The sequence below is a fragment of the Haliotis asinina genome, chromosome 15 (assembly GCF_037392515.1).
Source record: "Haliotis asinina isolate JCU_RB_2024 chromosome 15, JCU_Hal_asi_v2, whole genome shotgun sequence".
Taxonomy (NCBI): domain Eukaryota; kingdom Metazoa; phylum Mollusca; class Gastropoda; order Lepetellida; family Haliotidae; genus Haliotis; species Haliotis asinina.
The window spans coordinates 17,759,956-17,779,763 of record NC_090294.1 but is presented as its reverse complement, the minus strand read 5'-3'; the positions used below and the strand labels follow the sequence as shown (position 1 = coordinate 17,779,763).

At 36.3% G+C, this 19,808-nt stretch overlaps 1 protein-coding gene across 5 annotated transcripts in view; it reads right to left on the bottom strand.

The window, feature by feature from the left end:
- Positions 1-439: 439 nt before the first annotated feature.
- The window catches only part of LOC137265332 (slit homolog 2 protein-like), a 163,334-nt gene continuing 143,965 nt past the window's right edge, over positions 440-19,808 (bottom strand). For 3 of the 5 annotated variants that reach the window (XM_067800708.1, XM_067800710.1, XM_067800709.1), the window contains 16 exons: positions 19,204-19,275; positions 15,892-16,055; positions 15,673-15,732; positions 15,390-15,519; positions 14,849-14,917; positions 14,600-14,671; positions 14,211-14,282; positions 13,521-13,592; positions 12,726-12,889; positions 11,868-12,084; positions 11,391-11,530; positions 10,779-10,872; positions 9,476-9,768; positions 7,548-8,018; positions 6,606-6,806; positions 440-3,775 (listed from right to left, as the gene is read on the bottom strand). In XM_067800708.1, the coding sequence (XP_067656809.1) occupies positions 3,546-3,775; positions 6,606-6,806; positions 7,548-8,018; positions 9,476-9,768; positions 10,779-10,872; positions 11,391-11,530; positions 11,868-12,084; positions 12,726-12,889; positions 13,521-13,592; positions 14,211-14,282; positions 14,600-14,671; positions 14,849-14,917; positions 15,390-15,519; positions 15,673-15,732; positions 15,892-16,055; positions 19,204-19,275 (2,521 nt within the window). In that variant the 3' untranslated portion in view covers positions 440-3,545. The remainder of the gene's footprint in view (positions 3,776-6,605; positions 6,807-7,547; positions 8,019-9,475; positions 9,769-10,778; positions 10,873-11,390; positions 11,531-11,867; positions 12,085-12,725; positions 12,890-13,520; positions 13,593-14,210; positions 14,283-14,599; positions 14,672-14,848; positions 14,918-15,389; positions 15,520-15,672; positions 15,733-15,891; positions 16,056-19,203; positions 19,276-19,808) is intronic. The other 2 variants (XM_067800711.1, XM_067800712.1) reach the window with 2 other exon arrangements.

Here is a 19,808-nt window from a genome sequence, read left to right as displayed (position 1 = left end):
ATCACAGCTTTCACCAAGTGCTAACTGTCTACCACTTGCATGTCTTTTAGCTTTCCGCTGTCATACAACTGATGCTCCATTATGTTCAATGTAGAATCAGCATTAAACTCAACAGTCACTCACTTAAACCTTACAGCAATGTTGTATAGTGGCAAGACAGATCTAGAAGCATCCTTGGGCCTTTTCTTACAGACTCGGGGGTGGTGGGGTAGCCAAGTGGTTAAAGTGTTTGCTTGTCAATCTCGAAACTCGGGTTCGATTCCCCACGTGGGTACAATGTGTGAAGCCCATTTCTGGTGTCCCAAGCCATGATATTGCTGGAATATTGCTGAAAGAAGCATAAAACCCAACTCACTCACTCACTCATTCTTGTAGACCCCACTTTATCACCTGGAAACATATTCCAAGCAACAAACTGCAGCAAACATTCACAAAGACATGAAAGGGTTTGTATTTTTTTATTTTTAGCCCTTTCACGTTGCTTCTGGTCTACATTTACATACAGTCATGTGATCAATATGGTTTCCATGGCAACGTGTCTGGTACTACTAAAACTTGAAAATATGGACGACAATTGGTGAGAAATCGCCATCTTTATCATATATTCAGTGATGTGCCCACAATCTTCACTGAGGTAGAACAACAAATAAATAACAGAGTTCAGCTTACGCATCTAGATAAGCAGATCCTCCACCAACAAGTTCAAATCTAGTTAAACACTTGATAATGTTGGCCACTGAGTACAAACACAATGCCAGACAATGCCGGTATCACAATGGCAGTGTGTTAAGCAATACACACTATTGATATTTCCATATGAATGCTGTAATTTACTAAACACATGATCCAACTTCAAGTAGCATGCTCTGCTAAAATTTGATTTAATCAAACATTTGAGTAGTTTCAGTGTGATTTTGCCCATCTTACAGCTGATTTGTTTATGATCAAACATAAATCAGTTTAGTACAATGAAATGGCATGTCAGTTCGTATTGTGATGTCATTCCCAAGAGAGAGAGCCAATTATCTGGAAGGAAAATATGTTTAAGGAACACATCACATGATAATGTTTCGATGCAAAATTTTAATTATTTCTAAACATGTGGACAATATTTTGTTTGTTCTCAAATTTGAACTTGTTGGTGACGATATGAAAATGCCAAGTTTGCATACAATACTCAAAGTGGCTATATGTCTGCCTATGGTATGGTGGATCGAGAAGAGTTCAGTGGACATCAGCAAGGAACTTATACTGACCAATATATTCTGAGAAAATCTACAAATGAGATGACAACAAAAGCAGCAAATTAGGTCACTGCTGTGGAAAATATACATGTTATGGTATCAATATACATGACATTTTCTTTACAAATATAATACAGGAAAACAACTTATTAAAATGAGACTTGATAGAGTTATCTCCCTTTCCTGATGTATATTTTGTTACCATATTCGGTGATAATGAATACATCATCATTTTCCTATTGTAATTTACCCTAATTAATAATTTTTATCAAGATTTTATACTGGAGAGACTTAAATGCATCGAAGGGAGATAACTCTTCAGCAAGCTCAAAAGTTACACATATATCTCTTGAAATTGTTTCCCATTATAGCGTTAATGCTGGCACCTCCTACTGACATGGGGGATTATAACTAGGGACAAACAATGATCACACAATAGTACATTCAAATGTGAGCAGCTTTATTCTAAAACTTGCTGGGGTGACTTGACTTGTCTCAGGCCAATACGTTTGACATTCTTGGGTTTTCTTTTCTAAATTTTCACTTTCACTTCTTAAATTGTCTCCTCATCAGATTTGGTTAAAAAATGATAATTTAACAATGATATGTTAACATAGCCTGGTAACAAGGTCTAGTTTTATGCGTAACTTTAGTTAATCTAGTATATTTATTTATAACAGATATTGTCGGATCTTAGACATTTGAAATATTTAATGGTATTTATGCTGTCATGTTTCAAGACGTTTGTTGTCAATAATGTACTTAAATCATTGATTTTATACAAAATACATAAATTAAATGTTAGCAGGATTGAATCACACTACAATAACAAATAACTATCATTAAAAAATTAACAACAGAAAATTGGCAGACACAACAGCAGGTGACTACAGAACTTCACACTGAGAAAACTATTCATTGTGATGTTATTTTCGTTTTAATGAAGTCCTAGTTTAGTGGTGATGATGGTGACAGACAGATAACACAGAGTTGGAGACAATGCTTGATATGTATTTCTGCCCTGAATTCTTCACAAGAAACCTTGTCAATATTTAAATTTTGAAACATATTAAATTATTTAAATAAAAAAAATTTTGCCATCAAAGACAGACACCATCTACTTGAATTAAAATTTTGAAATGAGAATCAATATTTGTATGAATCTGAGATCACATTTCAACAAACATTTCATTATACTATCAAGCACCACTGATTATTTTTAAAACATTGAAAATATCAATTTTCATTGGCAAAGAAATTAATTTTCGCTGGCAGTGGAAGAGGTGACATTCAAATCATTGGAGCGAGCATATATCCCAACTGTTATCTTATGTGTTATAAATACCTAAAAATTTGCTCGTTTCAGAAAAACAAATGACACACTTTTTCGTCATTATCAAACTAAAGACAATGTCAAATGACTGTTATGACAAATGATAACTTGTTATTGTGAAAATCTGAAATTTTAGCTCCAAATACCAGATATTTGAAACACAAATGTAACAAAACATTCTATATATTTCAAAACCAGTGATCAAAACTCCTTTATGAAAACACATGTTATTACTGGTGTGATATATTATTCAAATGGACTAAAACCTACTTTGAAAGATGTCTACAGGGAGATGCCATTTCTATATTAATAACGGAGGGAGGCATGCCGTCACAATCATAGGATGGGGCTACACATTGGTTGCCATAGTGACGGGGGGTTATAAATAGCTAAATATTTAAATGACTCAAGTTTTATGAAAAAGAAAAACAACTTTATCACAATCAGACCATTAAAGTTTAATATAAAACAATTCTAAGTAATTTGGTACACGAAGCATTTCCAGATATCTGAATGCAGCCTCAAGGGTATTGATTGTCCTCAAATGGTTGCCAACGATCATGTGACCTAGTCACGTGACTCTGCGTCATAAAATTGTTCGGACACACCATCACACATATCCATGATTTGAGGATGAACAAGTCACAAAAACATCCTGACGAAGATTTACATCACGTTAAGAAAATAAACGTACACCGTTTTCAGATGCTTCTTGTCAGGTGTTGGATCAGACAGAAGCACTTTGTACAAGGTAGACAACTCTTCCTGGCAGATATTGCTGTCCATTTATAACCACATCTTGGTTTAATCCTGTGAACTTTTTCCCTTCACAACCTTTCTTTGGTTAAAGCATGTATATCGTCCAATCAGAAACATCTAACAAGGTTTCTGACCAATCACCTTCAAGCAGGCTGGTCAATGCTTTTCTCGAGTACATCAAACAGCAAAATGTGGCACTAGAGTTTCTTTCAGCACTTCTTGCAGCGACATCGGCGGATGACAGGAAGCTCGTAGATATATGTCGAGCTGTCAGGGCAGAATAGTCGAACCTTACGCGTCTTGATCTTTTTCGGTTTACAGCAAGAGTTGTCTCCACATCGGCCCTCACAGCGACGGTACTTTATCTTGGCTCGGGACTTACACTTGGTCTTGGGGTCGATGTAGATGTCACGGAAAACAATCTCAGTGCAAGAAGGTGCTGCAAACAGTAAGAATTGTGTGATGAGGTAAACTATTCTGTTACTTTGAACTGACTATCATCTATGATTGAAAGTTTTTACTAAGGGTGCCACGATGTATCTTGATACTGAGGTCACAATTTGGTACATATCATGATACAACATTTTTGACATTCTGCGCATAAGAAGCAGCCGATTCCTTGATGGCAAGATGTCTGATTTTGAAACCATACAAACCTGCCAACAACTACCGTCAGTCCAAGTCATTCCTGTTTTAGTTAGAGATTAACAGGGAAAGGACAAGCACCCATCAACCAAGTACCTTCACTCTCAACAAATCAAGTTAGCTGTTCTGTGTTAAAAATACATGAGACAAATGTGTTAAGAATTACTGTCTTAATATTCTGCTCTAGCTGCATTAACAAACAAGCAATAAACAAACTTTTCAAAATAGTACTATCAAAAGTACTAATCGATATATATCACATCAATCGTGTATCGTATTGTGCAAAACTTGCCAATGATGCACTGATGCATAGATGATTTGTGACATCCCTAGTTCTTACTGCACCTTTTACAGGTTTAATCATTTTTATAATTTATACTTTTATGTGTATAGCTAATAAGCTCATGAACTTCATAATAATTGGGGAAGATGTCAGGAATGTGTCATGTAATGCAGACGTTAGAACTGCCTGTGAAGCCACTTGTAGTGAAAGCATCTCAGTGAAACCATTCATTGTGAAATGATTCCAATGAAGGCTATTCTTCGTGAAACTGTTTTTCCAGTGATGAGCATGCACCTATTCTAAGTATAACCAAGCTGTGGGTAGCCTCCCCTTGTTATCATTAGCCTCCATTTGTTGTAAGTAGCCTCCCTTTGTTGTTATGAATAACCTCCCACAGTTATCAGTAGCCTCCTTTGTTATCAATAGCTTCAATTTGTTATCAATACTCAAATGACATGGTAATATTTTGTGCTAAAGTGCAACAAGCTCTGCACCTTACTTATCAGGAAATCATTGTGACCATGCTGAAGGCAAGACCAATTTTATTTCTTGTTTTACAGATTTCTGAAAAATCTTAAAGCATGAGGGAAAGAAAATCACTAGTCAAAGTAATATTCCTTATATATATTGAAAGTATTTCACTTCTGGAAATTTATAAAGTGTATATAAGGCCAAAACATTCAAAAAGATAATTTCTTGGAAGTTTACATTCTTGGCCAATAAAAACATGAGGATTTTATCTTTTGAGCAGGAAAATTTTCTTTTTACTTTCATATCTTATTTTGTGTATAAATACAACCGGCAGATTTATAACACAAGAAATAATATTGGTCTGGTCTAAACTGAATTTTAACTGAATATTCTAAAATATTCCCATACTTTCAGATCCAAGGATTTTGTTGTTTCTCAGCTCTTGAGACAAATAAACTAACATGGCAAGCGGGGCAGTGTGAAGGTCAATGCTGGTACAAAGGTCTTTGACAAAATACTGACTTTGCTTTCAGTCATACATGCTATTAGATATTCAGCAAAAAACAGATAACATGGATCAAACAGAAAAAAATATGATGATACACAAAGAAAATTCTTGGTAATGAGCAAACACTGTTTTCAAAATGGCTGCCATGGTGTTCATCCTTGAAATTTAATGAGAACTTTGTGAGCACCTTTTACATGCACGAAAGCTTTGTTCATTCTTAAAAATTTTCAGCTTCATAGAGTATCTTAAAGGAGGAGTAGACAATGTTAAATTTAAAAAGATGATATCAGACAAAGCCCAGACAATTTTAGCCATGACACAAGCTCTCTACGCAAGGTGAGTTACGATAAACCGTCTGGTCCAAAACTCGATTATATACAGTGGCATTGCTATGATAGTGTTGAACAACACTCACTCAAAACAACAAAGGTCACAACGGACAGTCCTGGCTAACACCTGACTGTGGAGGATGCATCATGTACTATCAGATAAAACTCATCACAACAGAAGCTACCCAAAAAGGTGAAGGACACAACATCAATGAACAAATCAGGCCATGATGGATTTCTCTTGTCTCAGGCAGCATGGGAAGATGAACTTAACCCCGCTCTCTCTTGGTGAATATCTCGATTAAGATGGACTGATAACTGCATATTTGTTTTAACATTCTGACTTTGACGTGCATTGTTCAATATGAAGTTCCTAAATGACAATGCACAGAAATTCCCTTGATGAATGTCCCCATACATCTTGACTGCAATGTACATGTAGTATATCATTGTTTTTCAACATTCAGGTTTTGAAGTGCATTGCTATACATGAAGTTTCCAAATGCCAATGCCCTAAAGCTCTCTTGATGAATGTTCCAAATACAGCTGTATTATGACATAGTACATGATGTATTTTACAACAATCTGACTTTGAAGTGCCTTGTTAAACAAGTAGTTTTTAAATACCAATGCCGCCTCATCTTGAGACGGATGTTACAATACAACTTGCAATGTATATAATTGCTTTTCAACATTACAACTTTGAAGTTTGTAAATGCCAATGTCCAAAAGTAGTCTCTAAATATTATTACACACAATGTTTTGTTTTTCATGCTTTGTGATTTTTATTGAAATGTCAAATCGACGAAAGATAAAGAATCATACAGATAAGGAAGTATGTGCAAGCTTAATAATCAAGTGCAATAAATGATGATGTGAAGTGAATTCAGCAAAATCTTTTTCATCTCATGCCGGCAATCTGGTGAAAAAATATATCGTGATCCGCAGGTGTTCGATAATGATTTAACCTACATGCACATGCTGGTGTGAGCACTGTATAAGAAGATACTGCCTGTGTGAACATCTCGGTTACCTTTGTCACAGAATGTGCCCGAGTAGCCCCGCCTGCATTTACACCTGTAGCCTGATTTGTTCTTCCTCGGCTTGCACCTACCACGCTGACACATGTGGTTCTGGCAGGGGTCAAACTGGCACCCTGGGGTCACGCGGTGACGGTGACGTGATGACAGAAGGTCCTGCTGTTTGCGGTTGATGAAGACCTTGCTTAGGCAACCTGCAAAACAGAGTCCTCATGAAGGGTCTTTATGGGAAATTTCAAAATGTGCAAGTTATGGGAGAATTTAAAATGCTTTCTTATACATTGACTTTTTAGGTTGTTTAGTAACACCATACCATAATCACCGATATCACAAAATGTTAAGCCGCCTTTGTGAAAAAGTGAATTTTAATAACAGGTCTATGGGCTACATGCACAATGGTGGTTTGTCATTTTGTAATATCAGTGAATTCGATTTGTTGTTGTTTCTTTTTCCCATTAGCTTATATGCTTCACTAGCAAGGAGTGAATTTTGTGCAGTAATAGCTACAAGAGCTACTTACACAACAATTTGCACCCTCACCATCTAAAGAGCTAAACCTTTGATAAAAGTTACTATTTTGATGCTCTTAAATTTAGTTTTCATTTTTATAATAACCTCTGTTGGTTCATGATTTGTCTATGGTTGTAAGTGGCACAGTGGACAAGCCACATCTGATCATCAAGGTTGAATGTACTTGGGTTAGGCACCACCAAGCCTTTCAGTATCATAAGATTCAAATGGGATTCAAATGAAACTACCTCGCCAAAATTATCCAAAGGATGCAACTATAACATGCTAGATCAAGCACAACCAATGTGAAAATTTTCCTCCCACAGTAAAACCTTTACCACTTATGACTGAAGTAGGTGTTAGATCATCCCTAACCTTCAAATGACAGTGACTAGAACAGTGGACTGTTGAAAGTAATTTGCTACCTTTGAAGCTAGTTCCATCCCTCACATGCCACTTCTTAAAGGCCCTCGTGTTCACATTAGCTGGCAATCCTCCGAGAAACAGATCATCCTTGACATTGAGGAAATCCTTTGGCCCCTCGTTGATGACCGTTCGGGGCACTCCTGAATGATCAATCTGCATGGTGAAGTTCTTCCGTTTGATGTTCATTTCAAGGACGTGCTGCTTGCCGTCTGCCACACGCTCGTAACTAAACATTGTCGATACAGGATAGTTCCCCACATCATAACTAACACGTATGTGTCCACGGAACACCTCCACACCAACGTGCTGCTCCCTGCCAGCATACATGATGATGCCTTGGTTGGAGTCGGTGATGAAGACAATGGTGATGTTGACTCCCTTTTGGAAGTCTACGGGTGGGAGCTGAATATACGAGTCCTTTTCGCTCAAAGACACACTGGATAATTTCTCACATTTCTTGCCATCAAAACCTGAAACACAACCAACTGCACTAATATCTGCCAAAATTATCATTTTCTTGTGTCCCATATTGCAATATGAAGTATGATATTTTTTTTTTATGAATTGGAATAAAAACAGTTCCTGACAATGGCACCAGACACAAAGCAGAGCAGTTCAGAGTTTCGAAACTGAGAGAAGAGACAGTAAAATGCTTCAGAGCTTGGACAGATCTGGAAAGATCATCTGATGTATAAACATGCAACTGACTGGAGAGGGACCTTATTCCAACAGGAGATGTCTCCCTTTTATCTATGAACTTTTCAAATACTTGTCAAGGGTTAGTAGTGTGCATCTTTGTGCTGTTCATCTATGTATGATGAAAGATTAAAAAAGTGACTGATACAAATTGTTGTTATTCCTTAAAATCTAAACAGAATATTACATTTTGGGCCAGTATCCAATCACAGATACTGTTCTAACCGTGAATGGTATAGCTAGGGAAATTTAATGTAGGGTGTAACTCAAGCACGACTATACAGTACATATACTAAATGATATTTACATAGGTAAAGGGGATTGCTATTAACTCATATCATGTACAAGGAAGGGTAATTATCTCTGGGAAGACAATGGGCTGGGCAAGGGTCTAGTATTACACATAAGTCTGTTGCTAGGTAACACAGATAATTATAACGAATGGGGTAATTATTATTTAGATATCTATCTACAGAAGAAAGTTGAAGTTTTAGGGAAAAAGTAAATGAAATTAATCTTTAGCATTATGAAGCGCTAGGCTAAAACAAAGTAAATATATTAATAATGATATGCTTAACAAGCAGGTGCGTGATGGATATTTGACTTCACAATACTTTTAAAATCTTTAGTGGAAGCCCAATGGCATTTTAAGACTGCTTCAGCTGAATTGGAAACAATCCTTTTGGTTGAAAAATTATAAGATTATTATATGTCCAAAATGTTAAACTGACAGTATCAACAATTTTTGTCAAAATGTTTTTTGACAAATATTGATGAAATGCTGTCAGGAAAAATTCCTCATTAATGTGATATGGTATGTCAGTAAAATTTATTAGCACTGAAGCATATTGAAGCCGAGATTTTTTATATTATTTGTAAGTTTCTCATATATGTTTAACATGAAACCTGCTTATTAGGCACATCCATCAATATATGTAACATGTCTCAATGAATTTTTCTCTCTTAGTTACACCAAAAATGTTCTGAATGCCAAACAATAATTAAATGAAAACAGCCACAAGAGACTTTAAAAGAGTTATCTGCCTTGAAACTGCAAAACCATGATACCCTAAGGTCTTGTTTTCTAATATAGAAAATAACATTAGACAAGTTACCAGATGATAATTTTCGTATTTATGTTTTAGCATTTTTAAAAAAATATTTTTTGATTGATCATATTGAGACATGAAACACAGACATTAAAAAAGCAACAAAAGCACTGCTAGTATACCTGGTGCGCATTTACACATATAATCAGCTTGTTGCATGCCAGGGGGTTGATAGCAGATGCCGTTGTTTTGACAAGCATGGAACCGGCAGGCGCCGGACGCTTGTTGTCGTAGTAACGGTAATGCGAGGACAGGTGCAATCTCGCAATGTTTGCCGGAGTAGCCACGATCACACATGCAAGAGTAAGTGTTTAAGCCGTCCAAACACGTGGCACTGTTCTGGCAGGCGTGGGACTTACAATCGTCAACATTCTCCGAGCAGTTCTTGCCTTGGTATCCTGGGGTACACTCACACCTATTGGGGAAATAATTTGTAATGTTTCTCATCACAAATGAATGGAATGACAGATTAAACAATTACAAACATGATACTTACCTGAACCTAGTTGTCGAAACACAGCATACCTTAGGTTTATCACACTTGTATCATGGCCATCACCCTCAAATAACCATGTCTTGTTTATTTCACATTTAGCCACTATAACTAATTGATTGATTGAGTTTAGATTTACTTCTCACTCAGCGATATTAGAATCAGATGGCAGCGGTCTGTGAATAATCAAGTCTGGGCCAGACAGTTAAGTGATCAACAGCATGACCACCTGATCCTGTTAGTCACCTTTTATGACAAGCATGGGTTAATCAAGATCAATTCTAACGCAATCTTCACAATGTAAAGAGGTGTATATTTTCTATTGTAACATGTACATGTCAGACCAAGTGTTACTATTTACATACATTTTATGAAACAAAGTCATCAGATGTATATGTAAACAGATCTGGATCTACCTGAAATACAAAGTATGTGTGCAATCAAGAATCTCCCCAGGAGGACTTCTGTATCAAAATATCTTGTTTGTTTGCCATTTAACACCACACTCAACAATATTCCACTCTGACTGTTGCTAATGCATTATCCATAATGTTGAATAACATTCTGATTTACTCCCACTTCAAGAATGATAATCAAATACAGTCAAGTGTCGTTAATCTGACCTCTGTTCATCCAACAATCATCTTTATCTGGTGCTTTTGTTGGTAAAAAATTGAATAAATGTAATTTAGTCTCAGTTATTTAGTTCATCATTATCATTGATCCGACAATTTGCTGTGCAATACACAATGTCAGATTAACGAGACTGTAGTTAGTGAAGCTGACGTTTTTTCAGTATGTGTTGATATGTGAAATGACAAAATTGTCTGTCTAAAGTTAAACCACTACAACCACAGGATGTAACTGTTTTGGTGAAAGTTGTGGAGATGTACTGCATGTTCATTGCGGATTTCTGTGACACTGCAACATACCTGTAATCTGAGCCGGTGCTGACACATGTGGCACCGTTCATGCAGTAGTTAAACCCAGCCTTGCAGAACGGAATCCTTGTCTCACACCTCTTGCCTGCAACACATGACAGATAGCTGAATATATGCAATATGGAATGAATGAATCTTGTTTCATGCCATTTTATGTGTTCTAGTTATAATTACAATTACTTGTAGACAGTTGTGAATAAGCGAGTGAGCTATTGGCAACATTCCAGTAATATGACACCTGGGGATACCAAACATGGGCTCCAAACATTGTACTCATGTGGGGAATCGAACCCAGATCATCAGGGTGAACAGCCAATGAAGCATGGATGTCACAACCTAGGTGGAGTTGCTCCCCTTGTTATGTTGGTACTTGTACATCAATAATAATAGTACCTCATCAAAAGTTGGAAGTTGTGATGTCAAGACTGATAATGGATTTGAATCCTGTATCATTCTGTATGTGTATTGCAATACTTGGTTTATGTGGGTTATCATGAGGTCATCCATGAGACAATCCATTGTCCCAGAGCAGTAACACTGTGACATAGTATAAATATTCCCCTCCTGAAACAACATGCTACTACTACAAGGCTGGCGTTTTACCCATATATCCTGGAGCACAGTGACAGGAGTAGGACTGTATCTCATCCACGCAGGTGGCGTTGTTGGTGCAGGAGTGGGTAATACAGTCATCGATGTTAGTCTCGCACCTCTCGCCCTCAAACCCGTCCAGGCAGTGACATCTACAATGTGAGATTGGATACTTAAACAAGGATCAGTAAAAAGACACACCAGTAATGGAATATAACATGTATCTAGTCATAGCAACAGAGTGTCACCTCCAAATGCATCAAGAACACATCCTAGAGAACATAAAATGCTGCCAAATGCTAGTTACACCCACTTCTTTTAACATCATATTTTCTTCATATGTATATTTTTTTAAGCTGATGATTTGTTTACCAAATTTGTTCCTAAATTTGGCCTTGTCAGTACACGTGTGATGAAACTGTTCCAGTGAAACACAATTGTATAATGCTAATTATCTAGTACTATCTGTGTGAAGCATTTAATACTTACTGAAATCGACCAAACTCCATAACAGTGCACTTGCCACCATTATTACAGGGGTTACCAAAGCAGGCATCAATCTGTTTCTCGCACTGGTACCCATGGTAACCAGCTGAACAATCACATGTGAAGTTCTTGAAGTCTTTAAGGCGACACTTTCCGCCATGGAGACACGGTTTCTTCAGACAAACATTACATTTCTCTGCCACTTGAGGGTCAGGGTCACCTGGAAAACATCACATGATACACCATCTGATAATAAGTCGTAACACAGGACCATTGAAGACTCTGGGATACAACAGGAGGCAAAGAAGGGATATATGGGTGATAGTTGAAATGGTATGTGGAGTTTTTTGAAGATATGTTTCAGTCTGTTGTATAGCTTCAAGTCCCTCCTGACAGAAACAGGGGTCATGAGATTCCCAGTCATCTATGTTGTGCAACTTACAGAAACGAATTTTTTCCAGAGTGACACACTAAACCATCACGCTAAGTTATTAATACTAGTTCATCCTGACTATGTTTCTAAATTTATCAGCACCATACCCACTCATAAGTGCAGAATGTCTAAAACCTGTATTACTTTTCCAAATTTATATTTTGTTGATTTTCATATTTTTAAAATCCAATTCACTCAATGAATGTGAAATGACTACACTTGCAAACATCCTTCTCACTATATTGTTCTCCTTACTTTGTTAGCAAACTGAAAGGATTCACTTCTTTGGTCATGTGCACAAAGCATCAGATCTTGGATCAGAAGGTACTGGTTTGAATCCTATTATGGGATCTGAAAACTTGCTAACACTGGCATCAAATGCCAGGTTAAGTCGCTGAATATGTCTGAATATTTTGTGACCACCTTACCTAGACATTCAAAGTAGTGTGATGGTGTCGTGAGGAGAAGTTTATCCTTCATCTTCTCAGGTCCAACACACTGTGCAATTCCTGGTTCGATGTAGTCACGCTTGATCCAGTCCGACAGCCACTTGAGGTTGCAGTCACAGTACATGGGGTTGCCACCCAGCGCGCTGCAGGGACACACAGACAACTCAATAACTGGAGTCATGCTATACACATGATTTAAGTCACAAACTTTTCAAGCCAGTTAGAATTCATCAAGTCCACATTGACAAATACAAGGTCTTTTCAAGACTGAACAAAGTCAAGGTAGATAGGTAGATACACTTGAAAGATTTTGTATTTTACTGAAGATGTATCAGCATAATATATATATATATATATATATATATATATATATATATACATCTTCAGTATACAAAATCTGTCAAGTGCATCTACCTATCTACCTTGATATATTATATATATATATATATATATATATATATATATATATATATATATATATATATATATATATATATATATATATATATATATGTATATATATATATATATGTATGTATATATATATATGTATGTATATATATATATATATGTATATATATATATATATATATATATATATATATATATATATATATATATATATATATATATATATATATATTGATCTTTATTCTCCTAGGTCATTATAACTATCAGCAATTGATTCTGTTCAGATAACGAAGTTGTCTTTAGTATTGGTTTTGAACACAATCAAGGGGAGACAATTCTTGACAACTACATCTGACTTCTTACATGTGTGTGAGGGCAACAAGATCCTTGAAGGCGTTGTAAGGGATCACGGACAGGTTGTTCCCATGGAGCGACCTGCAAAGCCATAAAAAAAATTGTTTTTCATCTTTACAAAATATACTTTTTCATAAAAACATTTCAACATTAAAACCTGACTTGCAAGTTGTCTAAATATTCTTTTTGGTATTTGTTTGTGTTGAACTAACATATTGCCTAAAGGTGAGTTTATTTGTACACTACACTCAGAAATATTCCAACTATATGACGACCATCTGTAAATACTCAAGTCTGGACCAGACAATCCAGTGATCAACAGTATGAGCATCGATCTGCGCAATTGGGAACCAAGGACATCTGTCAACCAAGTCACCACATCAAACCACCCGGTCCCATTAGTCACTCCTTATGACAAGCAGAACCGCCTTTTAAGGCAAGCATGGGTAACTGAGGAACTATTCTAACCCTGATCTTCATGGGTCTATAACATAAGGGAAACAGAGAAATCCCTTTACTGGTAACTGAAAAATCTTTCCTAAATACATTACACTTGGTAGTAATTTTTAAAAAGCACCAATATTTATGAGACATCATAATCTGATTATTGACTGTGATCTTTTTTATCAAATATCGGTAACATCAGGTAAAGAAAGCAACACACTGAGATTATGAGTAATGGTGTATTTCAGTACTTACAATATCCTGAGTTCCTTGAGGCCGGAGAAACTAGTGTCCCCCATACACTGGATGTTGTTGTAACTGAGGATCCTAGAACACAGTTACCAGGATTACCATTTGCTTCCTTCCCACCATGATGTACGCATTAAATTTAATTTAATGGAACTTGTGGAATAAAAGCTCTTACAAAATAAGAAATACAATAAACACAATAATAACAACAACAATAATTAGTTAAAATGAAAAGTATCAAAGAGAATACTGTTTTGTCTTATTTGTTTTATATGTACTGGTATAATTCCTTCAAACACTAAATAAAGTACTCAATATGTATTGTAATATTGCAGTACCACTTTTATAAGAATGATCCTGCAGCTACACTGGAGGCGATGGCTACTGGTACTTACAGTGTTGATAGTTTGGTCAGATTAGCGAAGATTAGTTCCGGCAGGGTCTCAATATTGTTGTGACTTAAATCCCTGAAATCACAGATATCTAAATGATTAAAATGAACATCAGTTGAGTTGTCATGAGAATTATATTATTATTATTATTATTGCTATTGAAAAAGGTTTTCGGGATGCCAGATAGATGAGGTCAACAGTTTTTAGGTTATTTTTTCTACAATATTTCATGTCCACTTTTGGTATGCTTACAGTTTTTGGAGTTTGGTGAGCATGCCTATTTCCATTGGGATTTTGGTAATCTCGTTGACATCAAGATATCTGAAACACAAAGTGATGGATGTATGCTTGTTCACATGGGTGTGTCTTAGCCTAATGGTTAAAGTGTTTGCCCTTCACAGTGAAGGTCTGTGCTTGATTCCCTAAGTGGGAATCCTAAGTTTGAAGCTCGTTTCCTATGTTCCCAGAGCGTCCATTCAAGAGGTGTATATCAGGTCAAGCTGGCAGACATGTCAGTGATTTTCAGGGTGTTTCACAAAATTGTGTCGAATCCAAAGTGAAGAAGTAAGCATGGTTCTCCAACAGTTTTGCCCCATCTAAGGATTTTCTTTCACATTACATGTGTGGTGGGGTAGCCTAGTGGTTAGAGTGTTCGCTTGTCATGCCAAAGACCCGGGTTCAACTCTCAACATGGTTATAATGTGTGAACCCATTAGTGGGCTACCTCACTGTGATATTGCTGTAATACTGCTAAAAGCAGCATAAAACTCACTCTAGCTAGTCCTATACTTACAGCTCTGTGGTGTCAAGTGGGATGTACTTTGGGACGTCAGTCATGTCCAGATGGCTGCAGCGGACCTTGGTGCCGTCACAGGTGCATTTTGGGGGACAGTAGGCACGGGGATCACAACTGTTCTCCTCAACTAGGGAAAAATTTGAAAATTTACTTTGATTAAAACTCTGTTTTCTTAACAGGAATCAGTTATACATAAATATACTGAACACAGATTGGGGGAAAAGGAACTGTTACAGGAATTGGTGGAAAAACAAGTTGTAGGGCAACATTCTAAACTCACCGATACTGCTATCCTGACAACATGGTGTTACTCCGGTGTTGCAGCCAATGTCGTTCACCTCTGCAACAAGGATTATTTAATACCAGTCAAAATAATCAGTTTTGTTATCATTTCAAACCAGTTTTCACCTCAGGGATTGAAAACAATAATTCTTTAATAAAATGTTACCAGGGAAGACCCACATAGTAAAATTACCATCCATCTGTAGCTGTCACCTACCTTCGCAGATAAAGTCTTTAATCTTCAGGTCCTGTATGGGGGTATTCTTGAGTGGGTGGGGGGCAGTGCAGGTGGGTGTGCCAGTGATCACGTTACGTCTCTTCAGCCAATCAGACAGCCAGCCAAGGTGGCAATTGCAATGGAACGGGTTTGCCATCAAGTTTCTGAAATCAGCATGTCATAAAATCTGTGTATTGTTCATTACATTGTTCATGTAGAGCAACATTCAATGATATCACTGCTAAATGACAATATCTTGAAAATAATCAAATCTGGACGGGACAAATCTGTGACTAATACTATGGACAAAGTAGATGTCGTTTGGGAGACATTAACACTCAATCAGGCAAGTCTCATATACTGACCACAGCATCGATTAATTCCAGGTTACCATGGTACTTGGGACTTTCATAACCTGCAGTCCCAACAGGAGTCATGACACAAACTCATACCCTTTGGTATTAATGGTTGTCAATTTGAAATTTTTCACATTAAATTTCATTTTTTCATAAAAACGACCGTTGGTAGAATGTGATCTCCCCAGAGAGACTGGGTTTCCTTTCACAAAGCAACCTAAACTAAGGTTAACCTTAACTTGCATTCTTTAACATCACACTGAGGTTACATTTGTGACTTGTGACACCTTATTTCTTGGTGATTGGATGCCCTGGTCATTCATTATAGGAAGGAATTGGACAAGGTGACTCGTGAATGAGTCACCAAAAATACTAGATTAAATCTGAGAAGGTATTTAAACTAAAACACATATTTAGAGAGGGTCACATCATTGAAAATAGCCATTTTATATCCAGATAAAAAGTCATTTGCATGATGTCTTTGCAGGAGTCATGACCTCAAGAGTAAGGGAGACAACTCTTGATGGTTACATGGTCATTAACTCTGGTAGAACACTTAGACCAGATTGAAATACGTATCAATCTACAGAACTCTCAGTCATACCACAGTATTCTTCTTATCAGGGAGAAAACCAATGTCTGGATAATTTTTTTTTCATTTTTACTGTTCTATCTAGAGATAACACAAATTAACAAAGAATTTCCACTCTTCTTGACAATATGTAATGTAATCTGTAATCAAATAATAAGCTATCTTGAAGTGGGCAAGCTGGCTTGGGGATATCTTCATGGTAATATTTTGAAACGTTAACCAATTTGTAATTAGAAATCATGAAAATCCTTTATCTCAGTAGAGCAAGGGGTTATCCAAAAGAAATGAACCAATATATATATGGATAACAACCTCTTTAATTCTAGAGCATGACGTTTACATACAGGTTCTTGTATCGTTTTCAAGTTTGAATGACTTGAAAATGTTAGAAGAATCTGTATCAAAATGTCACGCTCTAGAATTAACGAAGTTGTCATCCATACGTACTTGTTCTTTCTGACTTCTGACCAACTTCTAAAATGCCACTCCAGGAACGAGTTTATCCTAGTTCCAGAATCTATAGATTCAAGTGATTTATCTGATCTGAACTGTGTAATGGTGGATGTATAATATTTCTATAATTTTGCATGTGATGAGCTACATCTGAATTTGAGTTATTACCCAGAACTTTCTAGATGCGCAGTGAATTTCAGGCTCAGTTGCAAGAACAATAGCATTAGAGCAATGGCTTAGTACGCGTCACCTTAATCCACAGGTTAAGTTTAAAGGTGTCAAGCAGTCAATAATATTTTCTGTGTTGTAGAAAATGAAGACATAAATATAAGTACAATTTCTTTGAGTAATGAGATATTTTCTAACAAAGCCATAACTTTGTTTTCAGTAATGGAATATTTTCTCACAAACAATTACTATTTTTCAAAACCTCCCTTCTGTTGGTTGAGTATGGTGATCTTTCAACCTTCTGATAATTAAACTTACTAGAACAAACATGATCATGGTGGAGAATAAACATATCCCAGTCACTACAGACAACTCTGTTCGTACTGGCAACAACAGCTGCTATTGTAAGGAAGTGCACAGTTTGGTAAATCATTCACAGGGGTGTGAAAACTGTATCGGCAGCCAACACTAACAGCCCTTAGTACTGACACTACAATAACACTAGGGATGTTGGCAGATGCCTTTATTCCATCACTGACGAGGGAGACAGATCTGGATGAGCTGGATGTTTACCATGATTAAACCTCCAGGTAAAACACTTCGTTAGCTTGCGAAACATGCAGGAAATGCCGTTTTTATGGTTCTGTTCTGTAAACTGTATCACAGTTATAAACTTTGTTGGTTTGGAAAGGTAGATGGGAAGTTTGGGGAGACTTGCATGTGTATTTTGAAATCCTATCATACAGATGTATTATTTTGTTAAATTTTAGAGAATTTACACAATTTTTTTTAGACCATGGAGTGCTTTCTCAGGAGAAAAGTCTGCTAATAGAGAGAAGTACACAAACAGTATCATGTTAGTTCATTTTTTAGATACATCTCTATCTAATACCTGAGTGTCTTAAAATATGACTTAACATTTTAACATTAAAATATCTCTTAACATTTTCTGTCATATTAAAGGTCTCAGTGTAATTTCTTATTTCTGATAGTTCATCAAAATGTCCTTATATTTCATGAAGGAATAATTTTATTAGATTTCAAAGTTCACCCATATGTCATTTTTCCAGGAGTGTATCTAATTTGTACTAGTTCACCTGTGGTGTTATCATATAATACTATTTCAGTTTAATGTCCCTAATTCATATTTCGGTTCTGTGATCTGAGTGTTAGGTAAAGCAGTTATCTGATTTCAGTGTCACCTGTGAGGCAATATTTATAATAAACCCTGACATGTACAAGCACCTGATGTGCCAGTTTGTTTTGTTCATTACTGTTGAACAAAATTCTGGTGACGAGGACGTTTGGTTTAAGTCTGACATAACCCGCTCTGTTCCTTGCAACCCCATATCGAAATACTTTTCAAGGAGTGTTGCATACTTTTCAAAGGAAGACCTACACCTCAGATTCATCCTTATCTTTGAGACCAATGAACTATCAGCAGTCACGAGAAGATCATAAGGTCCACAGCTAGATTAATGTTTAGTCTCCAAAAATACATAATTTTGATAGTAACAAACTAACCCTCATGAACAGAAAGCAGCCCCAGGGAATCCAGAGATTCATAACCTGAGGAAATCTAGACTTGCTTAATTTAGGGCTGTAGCACTGCCGAGAGGGCTTGGAAGACAGGAAAATAATATGGATCAGGGACTGTGAGACACAGTAGGTCCCAAGTCCTTACCAGAAACACCAACCAAACATGTTATTATATGTGTGATTCAATCAGTTGGATGTACTTACAGAGTTGATAGGTAGTGCAGTCTGTCAAAAGCACCTTGGGTTATACATCGGATCTGGTTGTCATACAGGGATCTGAAAATATACCATACAAAGTCAATATCATAAACAAATAACAAAAATAACAAGTAAAAAATAAATTAATTATTAGATTTTCCTTCAATATTTAAATAATGTAACTTTCTAAGTATTTCACAAAAACATATTTTCATTGCAAATGTGCATAAACTGTTGATGCATAGATTTCAAATCAAATATATTCCCACTGCTGACATATTTTTGGAATAATTTTGCTGATCAGCAAAATGGGTAATTTCACCGAAAAATTTAAGTATGAGCCTGATTATAAAAACTGTTACTACGGATTCAGCTGAGATGCAACATTTCCACACACTTAGTTCCATAATCCTCAAATCTATGTTTGAAATACATGCACCTTAAAAAATACTTTTCTCAAAGCTGTAGCTGTAACTATTGAAAAAAATGTTTCATACAAAATATTTTTTTCAGTGGTGAATATTTATTTTTGACTACAAGAAGGAAAAAGGTGATTCAATTTAAAGTTTAACTAGATGGTTGACTGTTTGGATAAGATTGTACTGTGTTAA